At 48.9% G+C, this 20,014-nt stretch overlaps 1 protein-coding gene across 1 annotated transcript in view; it reads right to left on the bottom strand.

Moving 5' to 3' along the window:
* Positions 1 to 860: 860 nt before the first annotated feature.
* Positions 861 to 20,014, bottom strand: part of XPR1 (xenotropic and polytropic retrovirus receptor 1) — a 134,492-nt gene continuing 115,338 nt past the window's right edge. The window contains exons 11-15 of the mRNA XM_027462506.3: positions 18,324 to 18,515; positions 6,910 to 7,076; positions 6,067 to 6,206; positions 4,941 to 5,162; positions 861 to 4,324 (exon numbers count right to left, since the gene is read on the bottom strand). Coding sequence (XP_027318307.2) covers positions 4,264 to 4,324; positions 4,941 to 5,162; positions 6,067 to 6,206; positions 6,910 to 7,076; positions 18,324 to 18,515 — 782 coding nt within the window. The 3' untranslated portion in view covers positions 861 to 4,263. The remainder of the gene's footprint in view (positions 4,325 to 4,940; positions 5,163 to 6,066; positions 6,207 to 6,909; positions 7,077 to 18,323; positions 18,516 to 20,014) is intronic.

Below are 20,014 nucleotides of genomic sequence, written 5' to 3' on the forward strand. Positions count from 1 at the left end.
CCAAGGCTCCCGGCCAAGCCCCACGCAGCCCCAGCTGCCGGAGCCCGTCCCCGGATAACCGATGGTCCCAAAGGGTGACGCCAAGCCCGGAGCAGTCACGGCCCTCAGGGACGTGGTGGCCCCACGGGGAGGAGAAACCCTACACCCGCACCCCGTGCCGAGGCCCGGGCACCTCATCCTTTGTTTGTCCAGCCTGGGAACGGAGAGCAGGGCTGGGATGCTCCTCACCCCCATCCAAACCCCGCGGTGCTGGAGCATCCCCTGTGAGCATCGCTCCTCTGCGGATGTGCTCCGAGGCCGAACCCCGCTCTGGCCCCGTATTAGCACCCCAAGAGGGCTCACCCTCCTTGCCGGAGCACCAAAACCCCATCCCCATCCCAGAGACGCCCCAAAAACCCACCCCAGGTGGGGCAGGAGCCGGCCCCGTTGGGCACCGCTTACCTGGAGGCAGCGGTGCCGCCGGCCCCACGGGGACCAAGGGGAGCTGCGGGGGCCATGGGCATCCCGGCCCCGCTCCCAGGCCGCCTCTTTAAGCCTCAGCTTTTGATATTCCTGATTGGTTTCATAATCCCGATCAAAAGGAAATGGCCGGGATTATGAAATTGTTTTAATCCCCCCGGCTCCCGCCAGCACGAGCGGCGAGAAATCGCGGTTATCTTCTTAAAACCTCCCCGCCACCCGCCCGGGGCATTTCATTTCCGCCGGCGGCCCTGCCCCTGCCCTGCAAATCTCCTCGGGGCCAAAAACGAACCCCGGGGCTCCGCGTCCCTGCCCTGCCAAGCTCCTGGGGGCCAAAAGCGAGCCCCAGGGCTCCGCGTCCCCGCGCCAGGGCGCACAGAGGGGTGAGACACGAGGCGTCAGACCGTTGGAAAACAAAGAGCTTGTAATAAGGGAAAAAAAAGGACAGATTTCGTAACCAATCACTTTTTCCTTTTAAAAACACAATCACAGTAACTTTGCTTTGATACAACCACCTAGGAACTATGAAACAGTATCACATTGTGCATTATTATTTTTTTTTTTTAAACCTACTTATCAAGAAGGGTATTCCACACTCCAAAAAAATGATATCCATTTGGGAAGGAAAGAGGAGACAGCTAACAGCGCAGTCACAGATACATCATGAGTCCAAGCAAGCGGCAATTTCTTTGTCCTCACCTTTTCCACTTAGCCAAAAAGAAGAGTGGAGAAGGGGATAGCGAAAGAGAAAGGAGGAAAGAAAGAAAGCACCCACAGAGGACTAATCACACTCCATAATTACTTTGGACATCTACAGGTCAGGGCTTCAGAGAGTAACCGTTCGGACCAACACAGCGAAAACGATCCCACGGCCTTTGGGATAAAACAAACCAAGGAAATGCGCGAGGCTGAGCTCGCCCCAACCACGGGGAGGTGGAGGTGAGACGGGGCCGGGGCAGAGCCGAAGGGGGCAGCGGGGAGCTCCGGGTAGCTGAGAATCCCCCGAGGCTGCAAATCCCAACCTGCCACCCCGAAATCCTCACCCCCTGCAAGCCGCGGATCCCTGGCAGGGCGGGCGGGATGGAGAGCAGCAGGGAGCAAAGAGAAAGGAGCGCACAGGGGATCCCCAAAAACCACGGCCCACACCGCAGCATCGCCTCCCCTTCGGTGGGACCATCCCCAAGGGCTCCAGCAGCTGGAGGAGGTCTCCCTGCCACCCCCACAGCCAGGCTTTGGGTGAGTTTCATGCCATGAAGGCAAGGGGAAGACCTCAAGACCACCGAGCTGCCCACCACAGCTTGCAAGCAGCCTTCAGGCACATCCCAGCACCTAAAGCACCAGCTCCTCATTCTGCTCCCCCGGCGTTCCCAGCTCGCTCCCCTGCTTTTCTACCCCCGGCGGTGTTTCCAAGTCCCCTTTTCGGTTCCACTCACAAAACTCGGCCGCCCGCTCCCCTGGCTCCAGGAGCCCGGCACCATTTCTCTCCACCTCCACCCGGCTCTGGTGGCCAGATGCTCGCAGAGCCACGGGGCCGCCCGGCTTTTAGCACCGACCCTCGGGGGGAATCCGCGTTTCTCAGAAGTCTCCGGGAGGTCGGGACCACGCGCCGGGGAGACGGGGTCCTTGAAAAGCCACGCTGCCGGGAAGTCAGAGCAGCCTCCCTGCCAAAAGGGACGGCGGCGTTGTGTTTCAGGAGATAACGTTTGCCAGCTGCGGCACGCCGCCTCCCCCTTTGCTTATTTCTCCTGGCAGCAAAGACAGAGGAAAAAAAACAAGAAAAGAAAAAAAAAAAAAAAAAGGAGAGAGCCGGGAAGGAGACAGGCCCAAGCAGCAGACGGACAGATGGATTCCTGCTTTGATAAACCACAGAGTAAAAACAACTGCTTGCAACTCGCTGCTCCCCGTCGGGATAGCACCAGGGGCCCCCGACGTGCCCGGCTCTCCCCAGCCCCGCTGAGGAAGGCAGGGAGCTCCCGGCGGCACCTTAAATCCCCTCTGGGAGCCAGGCTGCGATGCATCCCCGAGCTTTCTTTACAAAAACCACCACCGGAGTAACCACACTCACTCCAGACTGCTCCCCTCGGTGCCGCTGCCCTCCCGGAGAGCTGCCCCCAGCTCTGCAGGGCTCCAGCAGCGACCACTGCCAATTAGCACAACTATTTGAAGGAGCTTCAGACCTCAGGCTCTGCTTGCCTACGAGCAGGGAGTGGTGGACCTAGGGGAGCTGGCAGGGGCAGCAGCTCGTGGGCACCGAGCAGACGGAGGCGGCCGCCGCACCGCACCGAGGTCCCCGGCGAGCTCAGCGCACGTCTGGGGCAGCCACCGACCTGCAGTGTTGGCCTCGTTCTGTCACGGGTTCACTACCACTTAACTTTAAGCTATTTCAGATGAAATGAACTACGTTTCCTTCTTCGGTTCCTCTGGGCGAGAGAGGCACAGCAGGCAAAAAGGGAGAAAACGCAACGCAGCGGCGGGCAGGTGGGGAACCGCGCTAACAGCTTGCCAACGCAAACAGCGGGGCAGCCAGGCCGGCGTTCCTGCAATTCCATCGCCGAAAACAGACAGACAGCAGTGCAAGGATCCTACAGCAGGAGGCCCACCTCGCCTTCGCAGCAGCACACAGCTGGACACGGCTGTCCGGGAGCCAGCCACCCGCCTGATTCCTTCTCTACGGGAGGAGACCGAGTGCCGTGCTCCCCGAGCACAGCCAGCTGGAGAACAGCAGGAAAGCCCCCAGCTTGGCACGGGGTGGGTCGTGCCCTCACTTAGCTAACGATAATTAAGGCTTTGAAATACAGGTTTTGATCCGGACAATGTTGTTCTGAAGCCTTTGTCTGCCCGGCTGTTCGCACGATCGGTGGGACCCGACTCGCCCTTCGAAAGGGTCTCGGGATCACTTGCACTGCTCTCACACGGCTGCAGGGGAAGTCAGCATTGAACTGGCACAAGAGACGTGCCCAGAAGCAGTAGCAGCAACTAAAAGTCAGAAAGAGAAACTTTGGCTTAAAATAAAATTGAAAAGAAAGAAAGAAAGAAAGAGATAAAAGGTAAACAGGTGCAAGTCGTCTCGCGAGAGGGGTACGTGCAGAGCATAACCCCACAACCCTAGAGATCTAGATCGACATTCCCGGCTTCGTTTTACTGTTACAACCTTCATTGCACAGGACTCAGAATCACTCTCATATGGTTGTTAGGTTTCATAAATAATGTGAAAACTATACGCAACAGGTACATCATATTTCCAAAAACTTATAAGAAAAGTTACATCAAATTAAAAAGTAGCTTCATGAATGAAGATACTGCTCTAAGTGCACTTTCCCTGCAAGTGCAGCCAGTGCCTCAGCGCTGGATATGAAGAAAAAAAAAAACAAAAACCAAAAAAAAAAATCCGATTTAAAAACTTAAGTCCGGTTTCAACCAGTCAAAACCGGGCCAAGCAGAAACCGAGGGTGTTCTCGGCACTGTCCCATGAGGGAGTCCCTATGATGCTTCTTTATCCAGATAGGTTTGTATGTCCTTGTTGAGACTGTAAACAATCCTTCTTTCCTGAACTGTCCTCTTTATTGGCAAAAGAAAGTAAAATATTTTATTTTTAAAATAGAACATCAAAATTAACCCAGAAGAAAAGAAATGAAACACAGTGAGCTTGTTGGAGTCCATAGGATCTGGTCTGGAAGAGCTCGGAAAACGTGTTCAGTGTTTTCTCCTGTTTTCAGCTGGAACTGTACCAGAGATTGGGTTACTTGGGGAAGAGGGGAGCAGAATGAGAAAACAAAGGATGCGGAATAAAAGACCGTGGCCGTTTCATGTGTTCACTTCTTTCGCTAGTTCCTCTATCAATACCTTAATGTCAGAAGCCTTGGACCTAGAAAAAAAAAAAAAAAGAGAGAGAAAATACTTACTGGGAAGAAGGAATTCCCATTTCTACACACAGACAACAGAAGAACAGTGCACCTCAAAATCTCTTATGCAGACAGGGGGTAAGCAGGCTACTGGAACTACTGGGGCTGGGGTGCAAGATGGGGAAATGTGTAGGGTATAAGTACGAGGGGTGGAAAGAAAAATGTCATGGGTTTGGATTTGGGAGAGGAAAGGGTCTGAGGTCTCACGTGTGAAATCTTAACTGAAGGGTAACTGAAATCTTGGGGTGCTCTGCAGCCTGGAAATGGCTGACTGAAGAGAACCTGTCTCCCAGGTCTGGATTTATCGCCTCTGGCAACTCTTACAGGTTATTTCTGCAGGAGGGGAGTTCTGTAAACAGAATTGCCTTTTCCAGTGGTTTAACAGAACCCACAGACAGTGTAAAAGATAGATCAACCCTCCAGCAGGAGCATATTCACTTACAAATCAGACCTGTCCACCCTGACTGCTTCATCTGAGCTCCTAGCGTGATTACCCCGTCCGCAAGCAGGCACTGCACACAAAGCAACAGCTCCAACATGCGGCTCGGCTTGCTGAGCTGGAGGAAAGGAAAAACGTACTGTGAAGCAAGACGAGGTCTGCGCAAGGATATGCTCTGGCTGCGCTTCCACTGTTTGTTTTTACGGCGATTTCGTACTCCATCTTCCTGGTCCATCATCTGATCCAAGAGCGTCAGGTCATCGGCGTTGAGCGGTGCCACGGAGATGTCCCTGACGGCACGGAACTCCCCGCAGTTGTTCAGGTGCTCGTTCTCCAGACGGAAGAAGTTCCACACAAACCGCCTGCGGGGAGAAAAAGCAAAATTTATCGCTGCAGTCCCACTCGTACGGGCAGCACCCGTTTGTCAGAGCACTGATCCACAGCACTGGCTGCTCTCGCTGATCACAAAGTGCCTCTGGGAACGTGCCTGGAGTACCGAGAAATGGCAGATGACGAACAGCAGCACCTGCTCCAACATCTTCCCAGCTCCCCGGAGAACAACAGATCTGGCAGGCTCATTCATTGTCCTAACGATGACAGCCCTGGTCCAGGGAGCACGGAGGCAGCAGGCATTACAAGCGAAAGGAAAAATATATGGCAACCTCTGCCACATGCATGAGTGAGGTTCAGCTTCAATGTTTCTTTTTAAATTCATCTCAAGAAGCTGTGGGGGTCTCCAGCTAGAGTAAGAGTGTGTAAAGAGCCCTGAAACCTTGCAGGGTCCAAACCAATGATCCACATGAGTGTATGGAAAAGCAGCAGGAATTTGAGAATAAATGTAAACATAAAATCAAGTGAAATTTCAAATGCTTCTGCCAATAACATCATTTTAAAGAGAAATTTATTAATAGCAAAACTCTCTAGATTATGTCTAGATTCAGAGGAAATGACAAATGCTAGTCCTAGATTACTTATTGATTTAAATAATAAAAAAAAAGTAAAATAAAAAATACAAATTAACGTTTTAAAAGCCCAGGGGAAAATAATTTTCAGCACAGTAAAAAAAAATTAAAGCCACACATTGCTATGGAGCCCTGTACAACTTCCTTGCCTCAGCACCCGATCAGATTAAATGTTCCTATAAGACTTTGTCTTCAGTTTTAAGGACTTGCATCTTACCTGTCCATGAGCACAATGCTTCCCACTGTGCTGATGTTACACGGGTAATAAAAACCAGAAATGAACTGTTGGGTCAAGCAGCCTTACCTGAAAACCTCAAGTGGGGCAAAAACAGTAGAAATGATGTCCCCAGCATACGGGAAGATTTGCATGGAGGTGAGGGAGATCTGGATGGTCCACGCAAAACGCAGGATCACGTCCTCTACAATGGCACAGTAGTAGTAAGCCTAAAGAACAGGACAGACAAACAGGACAGGTCATCTGGGATGGTCCACACAAAACACAGATCTATTCAGGCCCTCAGAAAGAGGCAGGCCTGCCTGCTTGAACTTCTAAATCAACTTGGTAGCTTTCAAATAGACAGGAATTACATCCTACACTGCTTGCTGAATACCTACAGGAATGATACAATATCTGTTATTGCATGTCCTACCCTTTTTGTTCCTGAACAAAAGACTCCAGTAAAGTTCAGTTTCGCTGCAAACCCTCCACATATCCCCCATACTCATGTGCCTGTATTAAACTTGGAAGGAACGTGACAGAATACTGGTAAAAGTGAGTTTCACGGGCCATTTACAGTGGCCTTGGAAAGCACCACTGAACAGCACCTGCAGCTCAGCAACAAAACCAGCCAGTGGTCTATGCAAAAGCTTTGTACAGCTGTGCTAAGAGCTGCTTGAAAGTTGGTTTACATTTGCATAGCTTCTAATTGCAGACACAACCGCCTTGTTACAGAGGCAGCATAAAGACAGAAATTGTGTCTCAGCCACCAGAAACACGGTGTGAAACGATCTCTTTGAATTAATGACCTCTGCTGCTAGAAAACCGGGGTGCACAGCTTTCAGGAAGCCAACTGCAACATGCTCTATGCTCAGGTCTTGTTAAAAAGTTCAAGGCTTTCTCTAGCACGAGAGCAGGCTGTATACGCACTTTCTGTGGGTAGACAATTCCTTCTCGGAGAAAGGTGTTTTCACCAGCGTTTTTGTCAAAGAGACCCCAGTCCATCTTCAGGTCCCAAATGAGTGTATAGCAAGAGCTGATGAAATAGAAGATAATCCACAGGTAGAAGAACACTTGGGTGTCGCTGTGGTTTTTAGCTGCAAAAGAGAAGAACAGCACACTTCTGTACATCTTACAGCAGACTGCTTCTTAAAACTGCGATAAATTGGCTGACCCCACCAGGGAAAGTAACACCCCTTTTATTCACCTTCCTAGAAAACCAGGCTAGCTCACCTGAAACTAACCGAAAGCCTTACCAGGACAGGCTTTATACTGTAATTTAAATTGCACTTCAAACTCATTCAACGTTTTGCACCTGGAATTGAAATGTTTTTATTTTTATTTCCTACATTTCTATTTCCTACTCGTGGCAGACCTGTCATTCTAACTCCGAACAGCAGGTGGAAGCTGAGGGCCGTGTTTCACAAAGGACACGGGCCTGTACAAAGGATAAAGCAAGGAGGCAATGCTCAGTTAGGAGGATTTTGTAAGAGTCTATTTGAGTTTGCACAAATGGGAACAGTAAATTAATGCTCTAACAGCTTGAAAGCAGATGGGCAGGACAGGAATTCCACTAGCAGAGGTTGTGGTGACAGGAAAAATAAGCAAAAAGAAAGAAATACACGTACGTATAAATCACAAAGAGTTCCGAATACCCTTACAGAGCTCTCTCCTGTGTGACACAGGACAGGGGGACCAAGGTTTGTTCACCTGTGGATGTTTTTGTAACTAAGCTGCTCCCTGCTGCCGCCTGAAAAGGCTGCGCTGCCCTCCCAATCCAGCTGCATTTCCTTACATCAGTCAGCTGGGCAAAAAACAAACAGAGCTGATCACTTTGTTTGCTCTCCGTTAGCAAATCTGGGTCATAAAGTTCATGCAAACAGAAGATTAGGATGCTTCACCAGGCTGAGACACTGCATCTCTCTGCCGTTAGCAGTCTTTGCTGCGCAGCGGCTGAGATTGCCCGTCCTCCGATTCCTTCTAACAAAGCCAGCAGCACTTCCAGTACAAAAAGAAAAGCCAATAATGCCTCCAGTGCAAACCCGATGCCATACTGACAGCGTTGTTTTCCATATACGTGGCTTTAAACCAAGAGAATCCCTGAAGCTGATCTCACACGGAGCAACAGGACAATTTGCTCTCTCCTTCCCTTTCTGTTTTTTAACAGCCGTGATATAAACGTGCTGCAGCAGCCCGATAAAACTAATGGAGGTGAAAATGAGGCATCGTGTAAGAGCACATCCTTCCCATTACGCCTTTCAGGCTCCCTGGACACGACGTGCAGGATATAGGTCAAATACACACACACGTTCCCTTTTCAAAACACATCCCCTACAGCAAACCTATTAAAACCACTTATGCAGCAAAGCCTATCTGCAGCCAAGCTTCAAATCAGCAGAGGCAAAGGACGAGAGATTTTCTTCAGCTCTACAGCTCTGACCAGCCTTCCTGCCTCCGTGCAAGGCCAGAGGTGTTTGCACTGCAGCCCTCCTCTCCCTGCAGCTCCGTCCGACCCCGCTGCCCAGCTACATTCATGCTGCTGCTAAAACCTCCTCTCCTGGTCCTTCTCAAAGAGCAGCTGCCCACAAAACAGGGCTCAGGCTGAGGCTCAGCAATTAGGGCTCTACTGCAAGATTTCATCCTCCCCCAGCAGCTCCTCCAAAGCCTCCCCTACGTCATTTCATACGGCAGAAAAGGCAGATGCTGATGTTCTGTGACTCAGACACTAAGGCTGTGCTTTCCTCTGTTATTTTTAGCTCATTAGATCTCCATGTTCAGCTCCCCTACCAGATCCCAAACAACAATTCAGAGAGGCAGTTAAGGGGTTAAGTGCTTTAAAACACCTAAAATGCTCCAAACTACCCCGGAGGCTGCATACTTCCTACAGGCAGCTTAGGCTTGAAGCTTGGCTCCTGCTGGTTTGTGGGTTTTGTTTGTTTGTTTTTAAGGACAGAACGAAAATAAATTGAAACTGCACACCTTCAGAGAGATGTGGGAGGCAGTGCTGGCAGGGCCATCCACAGCCATGCCCTGCAGTGCTGAAGGACAGCCAAGCATCGCTGGGATGCTCCTTTGGTGTTTTTCTGCTCTCTGTTCACAGAGGGGATGGATGGTCTGGCCCCAGAACATCGTCTCAAAGTATGTAAGGGCTAACATGTATGCAAACAGAGCTAAAAAAAAGTATGCTAAATTGGCAATTAGGAAGGTAATTAAAAACATTCATGCAGCTTAAGCTTAAACTGCCTGACAGGTGAGCATGTGCAATTCCCAGAAGGAAGAGTGCCAGAAAGTAAAAGGCCCAGTAGAAATCTTGTGGCACCAACTTCACCAAACTCAAAAGGACGTGGTTGCTTCCCGTTAGGCTATCCTGGCTCCTGCTCCCTTTCTCAGCCCCGTGCCCCTCGCTCCTGCCTGTTTTCTCCCCCACCGGCTCTGCGCTGCATTCAGCTCCTTAAAAAACTCCATGACAAAACCAGATCGCTCCCTGGTAAAACGCTCTCATCAGAACAAGCCTATTGTCTTCATCCTTGGCCTTTGAGTCCCTTCCTTTAATCACTTCTCTTCTTTTTCCTCCTGCCTGCAATTCTGCCTTATACCTTCCTTCCTTCTGTCCTCATTGGTATTCCGCTGGTGTACAGAAATATGTTACTGCTCTAGGCAAGCAATTATATCTCAATCTCCACTGGCTGGTCCTAGTGGCCCTCTTCAGCGCTGCTCAGGGGGTTAGGAAATCAAGGCATTCATATTCTGCCCAGAGGCTCCATCTCCTGCCTGCCCGTTCTGGAGGAGCAATACGTTGCTGTGTACACGTGTGATGATGTCAGGGTCTATTTAAACAGCAACTGTTTCATCCCGTTTTTTAATTCGTTTAATGACGTGCCAAAAACCACCAAAAACACCACTGGAGAGCATCACGGACGACAGGAGCGTGCTGGACACCTGGTAGGTCTCAGCACTTGCAAGAAGTGAAAAAGACCCAGCTTTGTAAAATGCCACGGCCTGCAGAAAGCCTTTTGCAGGACAACTGCCAGCCCACCGAGCTGGAGGAGCACAAGGACCTTTGTGCCAGAGGCTCCACCATCCCCACTCGCTGCAGACGATGGGAAGCAGCACGCTGCAGGGACCACTTGCAACCTTCAACACAGGCAGAATTGCCATGAGCATCCTCAGCTTACCCTGGAAAAGGCGATTCCGGCAGATACTCTGCACAAATACACCCACAAATTGCCCCAGGAGGTCAACGGGATGAATAATGGAAGGCTTCAACCTTTGAACCGGAGCTGTGAATGGCCACAGAGCAGGAAAACAGCCAGAGGCACGTGCAGCAGCAGAATTTACTGCCTGCAAAAATTGCTGATAGACAAATATCTTCGATACCAAAACCAGCCACAGGGGACACAATATCTGACTAGCATTTTGAGAGAACAATACTGTGCAGAAATTATAGCCCCTTCCAAACACAGGCAAGAGAAAGGTCGCTTTCCATCAAAGATAGACAGCAAATACTATCCTGAATGCAGTTAATATTGACTTTACTTCCAAAGAATACTATCTGTTTACCCTGCTGAATTATTCCGGGGAATGTAAACACTATATAGTATTCAACACAGCAAAAATCAATGCCATGTATTATTGAAGACCTGGATAAGAGCACAATGGCCCTTGATAAGCACTCCTGGTGTGTCAGCCGCTGCAGCCGGCTGTGGTTTTTGCTGATGGTGAAAGCTGTGATAAAAGCTGTAAGGAGTCTGAGGTTATCAGGAAACATAGCAGGTAAGCCCTGCTACACGATACAACGCTGAGCGTGCCGGAGCAGCTCCGCCTCCAGCATGAATTAAAAACCTCTTGATCAAGGCACGCCAAAGCCAGTCTCCTTTGATGGCTAGCCTTTTGATTAGCAGATTTAAGCAGAACCTAAACAACAAAAAAATAAATAAAAGATTTACAGCGTGCTGGATGAGAGATACTACAAAAATTGAGCATGTACTTTCTGTTACCAGCGAGGCTGTGGGTGATGCGTGCCTCTGAACTCCATCCCAGCACACAAAGGGAGGAGCACGAAGGCGGGAAGTGACTTACCTCCCCGGGAACTGCCAGCAGAACGGCATCCCAAAGCACTTATCTCACAACCTTATGGCTTGAAACGCAGCCTGACTGATCCCTCGGTAATTACAGCTATTAATGAAGGGATAGCAGCAGTGCTCCCTTGCCCCCCAGCCTGCGTGCACCTCTATTTCATGCGGATCAATGGCAGAGACATGACACGGCAGTGGGCTTAATGCAGGAAAAAGGCAAATAACGGCAAGGAGCACAAGGACGCGCCATCGTGCGCTGACAGGCGTTGTCAAACACCAACCCTTTCGTATGAACAACCTTCTTAGACTCTGCAAACCTCTCCCACAGCCTCGAGGCACAATTTAAAGCAAAGTAGCAAAAGATAGCACGGTGAAGAGCTGTCAGGAGGCAACCTCTCGTTTCTTCTTCTATTTTAGATTCTGCGTTTGTAAAACAGGGAAATCCCTAAATCCTGTTTTCACTAAAAAAAAAAAAGCTCTGCTAGTTTGCATTGTAGGAAATGCAACTGTGTCTGATTTAAAGACAGAGTAATTTCATTGCTTGTATCTCACAAGCAAAAGAAACGTGATTTAATTGCGAACTGGAGGATGCATTATCATTCCCTGCTGACAGATTTGATCAGATTCTTCCTCCAGCATCTTCTCTCACGTTTGAGAAGCGATACTGGGGGGTGTTTTAACAGCTACCTTGAGGATGGGGTTTCCAATCTAACCATTAGCCAGTGGTCTCGCTAATAAGAATGTCTGCATTCACAATCAAAAATAATTTGTGTGATAATCAGGGCCTATATTGTCACTGGACAACATGGGGGTTGGGACACAATGTCATCTGGTACCTCTATAGTACTTTGAGATCCCCAAAGAGATTCCTTACAAATGCAAAAGTGATGAAAGAAAAAGAAAGATGGATTAGTGCACCTCCTAGATTTCTGCAGCACCAGAGACCTCCAGGTCTGCATTCATTTGGAAGGTAAATTGCTTGTGATGCAGTCAGTTGCTTCTTCTAATATGTTCCATTAAGTAAAAAAAAAAAAAAAGCCAGGCTTCCCCCTCTTAAGTGCCCATGAAATGAGGTATGGGTAGGCCATCCTTTCTACTTATTCATTAGCGTTTTCGCTTCTCCAATCACCATTAATTCAAAGCTGCATTAAGTGATATAAATGGCACCGTCAGTCCCCTCGCAAAGCCCCGGCCGTGGCCGTGCACCTCGCAGCTGCAGGTTTCGGAACCACATGAATGAATCACTCTCCTGGTAGGGTGCCGAGGTGCCTCTCCCCCACAGCTCAGCTGCTGGCAGAGGGAAGCATCCCACTTGACATTTAGAGGCCTACAAAGCATTGGAAAATTTCCCTGTGGGATTTCACGCCTCATTTGTGCTGACATTCAGGGGGCCGTGGCAGCTCCCGAAAGCGCTCTGCCTAAAAACTGAGCCCTTGCTGAGCGCAGGCATCACACCCGGCCCGCTCGGGGGTGCTCCTTGCATGTCCCTGCTCCATCCCCGGGTACCTGGAGCCCTGGCTGAGCAATTAGAGGAGCTGACAAGGCGGTGTTGGGGGTCAGGCTTGCTCACGGTGCCACAGAGATCATCAGCAGAGCTGGGATGGGGTCAGAGGCCAGGATGGAAATGTTTGCCCACGGCAACGCCTCAAATTCTCCGCTAATGACACCACCACCACTCTGACGGAAAGGATCTGAAAGACTGGCTAATGAACACAACTCGTTACCGAAGGCCTCCTGGGCATGGGATGACAGGGTTTCAGACAAAAATGCATCCTAGCTCACAGCAAAGTGACAAGACATTGTGCACTTTGGCTCCAAATAATCACCCTGATGGAGCTGCCAGTGTGCCGTGCTAAGGCACGCTGCACAAAAACAGCCACTGCTAAGAAAGAAGACGGTTAATCCCAGTACAAAGTTGTTTTACTTCAAGAGGACAACCTAAGCACCCTGTAAGGCTCTTGTGACACCTAAATCCCACGATCTGGCTTGCCACAGTGCTGACAGCTGTTCCTGCAAGGAGAAGGAGCGCTCTTGTACCGATACACAAGGAATAACCGGGGAAGAGGATCCCACAAATGCTGTTTGTTGGTTTCACCCTTCTGAGAAAAAGTCTTTTTTTTCACCCTTCCATGAAAAAGAGTCTATTTTCCCACTAAAAATTTGCACTTGAACTCCAAATGCCCTTTTATTTTGCCTTGCCAATTCTCAGCAAGGCTGAGATGCAGTCAGGTATCCTCCAGCAGCTGCCAGTGATGCTCAGTGTTGCCACCATCCTCTCCCCCCTGCATCCATCCATCCATCCATCCATCCACCCATCCATCCATCCATCCATCCACCCACCCATCCACCCACCCATCCATCCATCCATCCATCCCGGTGATGGATGGCACAGTTGGGCTGTGGTGGGAGCGACCGTGGGAGAACCAGCGATCCATTCCAGCGCCCGGTGTGACTGCTGGGAACTGCTTCAACCACCATGATTAATGAGGAGTGGGGGGCCGCTGTGAGACCTGAACCAGCCCTGGAGCCTTCCGCTAGGTTTCCAAACAGCAGCACGTTTCCCATTCATCTTCATCTGTTCCAGCCTGCTTGAACCTCGCCGTCAGTAAGAGACGGTCCAACACCTTCCTGCAAAAGCCCATTAATCTAGGGATGGCTCCTGCCTTGTCAGGTCACATCTCTATTTCTAGGTAAGGCAGCGACTTTCACAGTTGTCATTTATGCTAGGTTAAAAAAAAAAAAAAAAAAAAAAAACACAAAAAAAAAACAAAAAGCACAAAAGCAAAGACACAAGGAGTTCCACATCACTGCGGCAGGATGGCTGCTTCTGAAGCGATGCTGAGAACACAGGTGGGAGCACTGAGCTACAGAAGCAGCCCCGTGTAGTTACTGTCAGTGTCCTGCACTGTTTAATGAGAAATTGTGTGGCAATTAAATTGTCTTAGACCCGGGAGCTCTCCACTGCTTTTCCAAGCTGATGGCAGCTCACATCCAGCAGTCTTATCTGGGGTATCTATTAAGGGTGTGGGAGTGGTACGGGAGGAGAGACACTTGCACAAATTCCCAGGACACACGGCTTAGCTTTGGATTAAATCAGAGGTCATTAAACAGCTGGGTACCACCCACGCCACAATGATTTCAGGGAATAAGGGGTGTGAATCACACTGAGGATGGAAGCTTCACATAAACCACTACATCCTTCCCTCAGTTACAAGATAAAATCCCATACAGTCAATTTTAAGCCAGCAGCCGTACTTGAGCTCACTGCCATGTTCCTGAAAAGTCAAGGTAAGCACACAAACGCTCACACCAAATCACACGAAACAAGAAAATGATGGAAGCACTTGAAGAAGCTTAGTTATTCAAGCATGGAAGCCAAATCTGTATTCTACACGAGCCAGGTATTTCAGATGACACCACGGGAGCAAAAAGCATCGAGACGAGAAAAATGAGAGGCAGCAGGAAAAAGCAGGAGGCGTTGCATTTTACAAAGAACAAAGTGAGTGCATGTGTCAGGCACGATGCTCAGCACTCTCCTAGCACAACACAACTCCAGTTGCACCGCTTCTCGATGTGCTACAGTAGGAGCCGACCTCCTAAATACAACCGCTGGATCTGAAGCATTGGGATTTAATGGCTTGTTTCCCCGGAGGCACCCAGGTTTCTGGATGGGTTACCCGAAGCACTGCAACGTTCAGCAGGCCAGCTCTGGGTGAACAACTCAGCACTGCGGGTGCTAAAAGGCAGAGGAAGAGGAGGAAGAGCCGGGGACAGAGGTGGCTGCTCCGCCGCACGGCGGCCGGGCAGGGAGGCCCAGGCTGCAGTTGCTGGGTCGCTTCGAGTTACAGATCTGCCTCATTTGCCTGGGCAAACATATCCCGGAGGACTATATTTACAGAACACGGCCTTTGCTTCCCATTCCTTTGAGCGATATAAAAATACTGAGAATTCTTCCTTTGGGAGCTTAGCAACAGTTGCCCTTTGGTTCCCGCTGTCTTCCCCGAAACGCGGTCGTGTTCCTGAGCTGGCAGCGAAGCGGATGGCTCGAGTTAGCGCTTGTGCACGCAGCCGCTGCCTGCTCGAGTCCCCCGGTACGGGGCTCTCGCTTAAGCATCACTAATTCAGGAGATGCTGGCTCGGAGGGAGCCCTGTAAACAAGCTGGATTCCAGCACTGCGAGAGTGCGAGCCTGGGAGACGAGACGCAACAGGATTGACTTTGGTATCTACTGGGTCTCTCTTTACAACTGCAAAGAGCAGAGAAAGTTGCATTTTGCACCCAAATCAGAAGGAAGAAAAGTAAAGGCTTCTCTAGGGGAAGAAAGAATGCACCAGCCAAGCAATATGAGGTCTTGAACAGCGATCCTTTGGGGAAACTGAAATGCCGGTCCAAAGCCTACAGTGCCACCAGGACAGGGAGGAACCTTACAAACCTACAGCAGGCTGGGAAAAGGCAGTCCCGCATATGCTGCATACACCAGCCGTACGTAACAAGGTGGCATTTGGACATTTGCTTAGCTCAAGTTGTTTCCCAAGCAGTCTGTGAAAACAACGTACGAATTAGCTGGCTTTCAACGCTGACAAACCCTCCTAACCACACCGTCCATCTTCACGCAGCTGGCAGCCGCAAAACTGAAAAATTGCAGAGCAGCTACAAATTATTCACTGTTCTGACTCCGGGAGGAAGACAACCCTCCCCAGAGGGCTGTGATGTTCCCCAGGACTCCCAAGGAGAACAGGCTGGTGTACGTTACCTGACCTCCCAAGAAAAGGCCACAAATTACCCTCTTCTCCTGGCAGCTGAAAGCTGTCATTCCAGACTTATAAGTCATAGACTTGCAAACAGAGGCATGAAAGTCTGTTTAAATAAAACTCTCGTTAAAACGGCAATTAACAGGTTCATTACTCACTGAAATTTAGAACAGGTCCAAGTAGCGAGGATCTTTACCAATTTGACACTTGCTTTGGGCAGTGTTTGTTCCTAGCAGCAAACATCCCCAGCCCCAACAGTTGTTTTGTAAATAAGAGATGAGTGTTTGTCTCTGCTATACTTAGGCAGACAGAAAGCGTGGGGGAGCAGCGCTTCTGCTTCCAACAGGAACATCGTAAACACTCGGTAACAGCCCATCCGACTCCAAGTTCAGAAAGAACTGGAAATCCAAGCAAAGTGCTCAGCTAACATGTTAACAGATTTTAACCAAAGAAAGAAGTTATAACAGATCCAGCGCGCTAGGAAGCGCATTTGTGGCAGCATGGGAATAAGCCAGCAGGGCTGACAAGGCATAGCAAGGTCTTCAGGCAGCACTCTGAAAATCACTGCCAGTCCAGGCACGGTGACATTTGCAAAAGCTGTGCGAACGTGTAATTTCCAAACACGGGGAAGCTTCCAAATTTTTTTTGCATGATACCAGCAGCTATGTGCTATCGACTGCCACTAACGGAAAGGGACAGACCAAAGCTGGGAGTCACCGAGGTCTCTGGGCAGCTGGAACAAGCCCATGCAGGGCTCATAAACACCTCGTTACAGCCCACTCCCTGCCAGATCCCAGGAGCAGACAGCAGTTGTGTATGGCAGCGACAAGAACAAGGGTCAGCAGCACTGGCACAGACGCAAACCTCAAGGGGATAAGATGAGGTCAAGTTCTTAAACAGGACGTTTTGACAGATGCTGGTTTTCCTCCTGTTCCAAACAAACCTACCCCAGCCTTCCCATGGGAGGCTCTTCCAGGGTGCCCCCACACGAGGGAGAAGCATTCATCAGGCTCCTAAAAGCAGGCACTGTATATAAAATGCAGAAGCTCCGACTGCAGCCAGGCAATCTGTATTTGTCTCATCTCGCGGCTTAGCAGCTGTGACTAACGGGGCTGCAGGGCTGGGAGCAAGGAGCTGCAGGGTGGCACCGAGCAAGCAACTTCAAATGGGAGCAAGCTCTGCGGCTGTGGCAGCAGGAAGGAGATGCACGAGGAGCCAGGCGATGAGCTGCAACACCAGCTGCCAGGGATGCTCCCTCGGCGGGTTTGTGCGTGCACCTGGATGCAGAGCGCCCGACTTCCAACCTTCAGCTTGCCCCAGGGTGTTTCTGTGCCACTAGGACACCAGGCTTGGCAAACATTATGTGTGTGACCTGAAAACAGCCATTTCTTGGCCACAGGAGGGTTTCTAATAACCCTGCTCCCCCTCCCCAAAACCAGCAGGTTAACTAGAAGCACACCTTGAACACCTCTCCCTGCCCTGCCCCAACTGTATCTCAGGATAAGTGGTTGCTCACCAGTGTGTGTAGCTGCTAATTCCTGGAGATACACGAGGCGTATATTTTCAAATGAAAGAATACAGCTTTTAGGGCGTCAGAACAATGAAAGGCAGGGCGACTGCCTGAAGTGCAGAAACTAAAAGCTTTTTCCTTCAGAACAAGAGCAGAATCAAGTAATTGTCGTTTCCAGGGAGATGGGGAACTTAGGGATCAGAGCTCAATCTGCAGTTAAATGGATTGGAAACAACTCCCTGCCAGCTGCAGAAAAAACATGGATAAAAACATGCAGAAAAATCCAGAGAGGACATTTTCCCAGCACTGTGAACATCCCCCTGTGTCCAGGAATGACAGACTGACTTTAGCTGTTCAGGAAAGCCAAGGGAGAAGAATTTCCCACATCCTCCTTTTCCTTATCCATCCCCCATCCAGCCTCCCGTCACAGCAAGAACTGACAGGTATTTATTTCAGTTTCCTCCTTTTGAGAGAGAAACCTGAACATTCTTTCTGACACTCCTGAATCACAGCTATAAGTACACTGCGTATGCAAAAAATACCCAAAGGAAGATCTTAAAATACTCTTTGCAAGCTAGGCAGCCCTTTGACTTTCCACTGAGATATTTCACAGGTGCCAAAAGACAAATTCATGCTTCAAAGCGAAGCCAAATCCTAAGTTTCTCCCACGTAAGAGGAAAATCCCATGACTTAGCCCAAGATGTTCTACTAAACAGAAAAGCCTGGTGAGACATATTGGCTGCACCGAAGCTGCATGTGGGGATTTACACAAGTACACACCACAACCACTCCTCACAGCACAGAGCCACCGATGGAAAACCAGCTCAGAACCCCAAAATACAATGATTTAAATGCAAAGAACCAATGCTGTGTTTTCATACTGCTATCACTCTGCCTAACTTGGTAAAAAAGTGACTGAGTTGTCCACCAGAGTTCCTTCCAGTGGGTGTCCTGAAAAGCAAAAGGAGCAGGGACTGATAGATAAATGACTTTCCAAAGTAACCCGTACCTTTGTGAGTGCTGTAGAGGGCTGCAAATGTCACCACGAAGAAGGTGGTGGAATATTTTCCAGCATTAACCAGATGAAAGGCCCGTTTATTATCGCGGTAACGGCGCAGGCACTGGATGAATCGCAACCAAGCAGGGATGCACTGGACAACTGCTCTCACTCCGTAGGAGTAGCTGTAACAAATCTGATCTTCTGCAAGAAAAAAAAGCGTCAGGGATACAGAGTCAGTAAGTTTAACAACTCCTGTTGTCTTCCTTTCTGTCAGAGCAGTACCAGCATACCTGAGAGTGCAGTGCCCCATCCACATCTTGTACTCGTGCATGCACACATTTGCAACTTGCACACATACGTGCACAAACATTCAGAACAGCAAAAGACTCAGGGAGTATTCCGATGCCCTTTACGCTATCTTGCAGCTATTCAGGTGACATGACATCAATAACACATCCAGACAGATAATCTTCTAACTCTTTCACTGCTGCCAGTGTAATTAACATGCAAGAAGATTAGAAATAATCTATTTTTAAATTTACTTTGTGCTTTTGGCTCTGCTGCGAATAACCAAATTAAAGATGGAATTACACACGGCCTTCTCGACTGAATTTTTGTGCATAAATGGGAGAGCATTCCTAAACCCAGCAGGACAACTCAAAAAGACTACTTTGTCTAAGATGTCCTTGACCCATTTTTAACTTTACTTGCATATTATAATAGGAAAAAACAGCTTTCAGTATTTTTTTTTCTTATTTTTCTTGGCTTTCTTTATTATTATTTATTTTAATATTTTAAACAAAGACAGGACATAGCCTGACCACAGCTTGAGCAACTGGGGTGAGAGGAAACTACCTCTAAAATAAACACCCCACTGATTAGCAAATGTTTGTTTCTTACTCACACTAATGGAGACAGGTTCATTAGCTGATAATTATTCCAAAGCACTATGTTGTTATTCCAGTGTTTGGAGGACAAACCATTATCTACCCAGTTGTTTTGTAACTTTTTTTTTTCTTTTAATAAATAAATAGTTAATTTAATTCCAACACTGTCTTAAAGGGAAGAGAAAGATCAGATTGGAAAAACAAAGCAAATACTGATGCTTATCGAAGCATACCACAATCTCTCATAGCAAGTGTCAAAACCATCAGACAACACAATTTGCCAGCAGTCACTGCTTAAAGTGGAAAGAAAACAGCCTGATCCAGTAGGAGCCAGGTACTATTTTGTGACTGGAAGGCCAAAGTCTGCCAACTCCAGGGCTCTTCTGACTAGAAAGGAGTGAGGCACGGCATCAACAACCCTGGTGTCGCAGCACCAACCCTAACTGAATAAGGGGCAGCACCAACTAAGGAAGTTTCTCCATCCTCTCTTGCTTTAGGATATGGTGATGGTGCCTGTAAGAACCAGGCTACAGCACAAAACATTGTGGTTCATGGCCTTACACAACTCATTTTCGTGCTAAGCAACAGGCTAAAAGCAAATACATGGTTAAACGACTCGAATAAAACAATGCCAGGAAAAGGGTTTTGTCTTTCCAGTCAAGAAATGCTCTGCCTACAGTCAGACGAATACGCAAGTCAGGCCAAACAACTGGGTTAGGGAACGAACACTGATGTGAAATGCCATTTCTCTGGATGGAAGCAAGAAACAGTAGAATCTCTAATGGCATGTTTACAAGGAACATCAATTATTTT

This window comes from Anas platyrhynchos, chromosome 8 (assembly GCF_047663525.1).
Source record: "Anas platyrhynchos isolate ZD024472 breed Pekin duck chromosome 8, IASCAAS_PekinDuck_T2T, whole genome shotgun sequence".
NCBI lineage: Eukaryota > Metazoa > Chordata > Aves > Anseriformes > Anatidae > Anas > Anas platyrhynchos.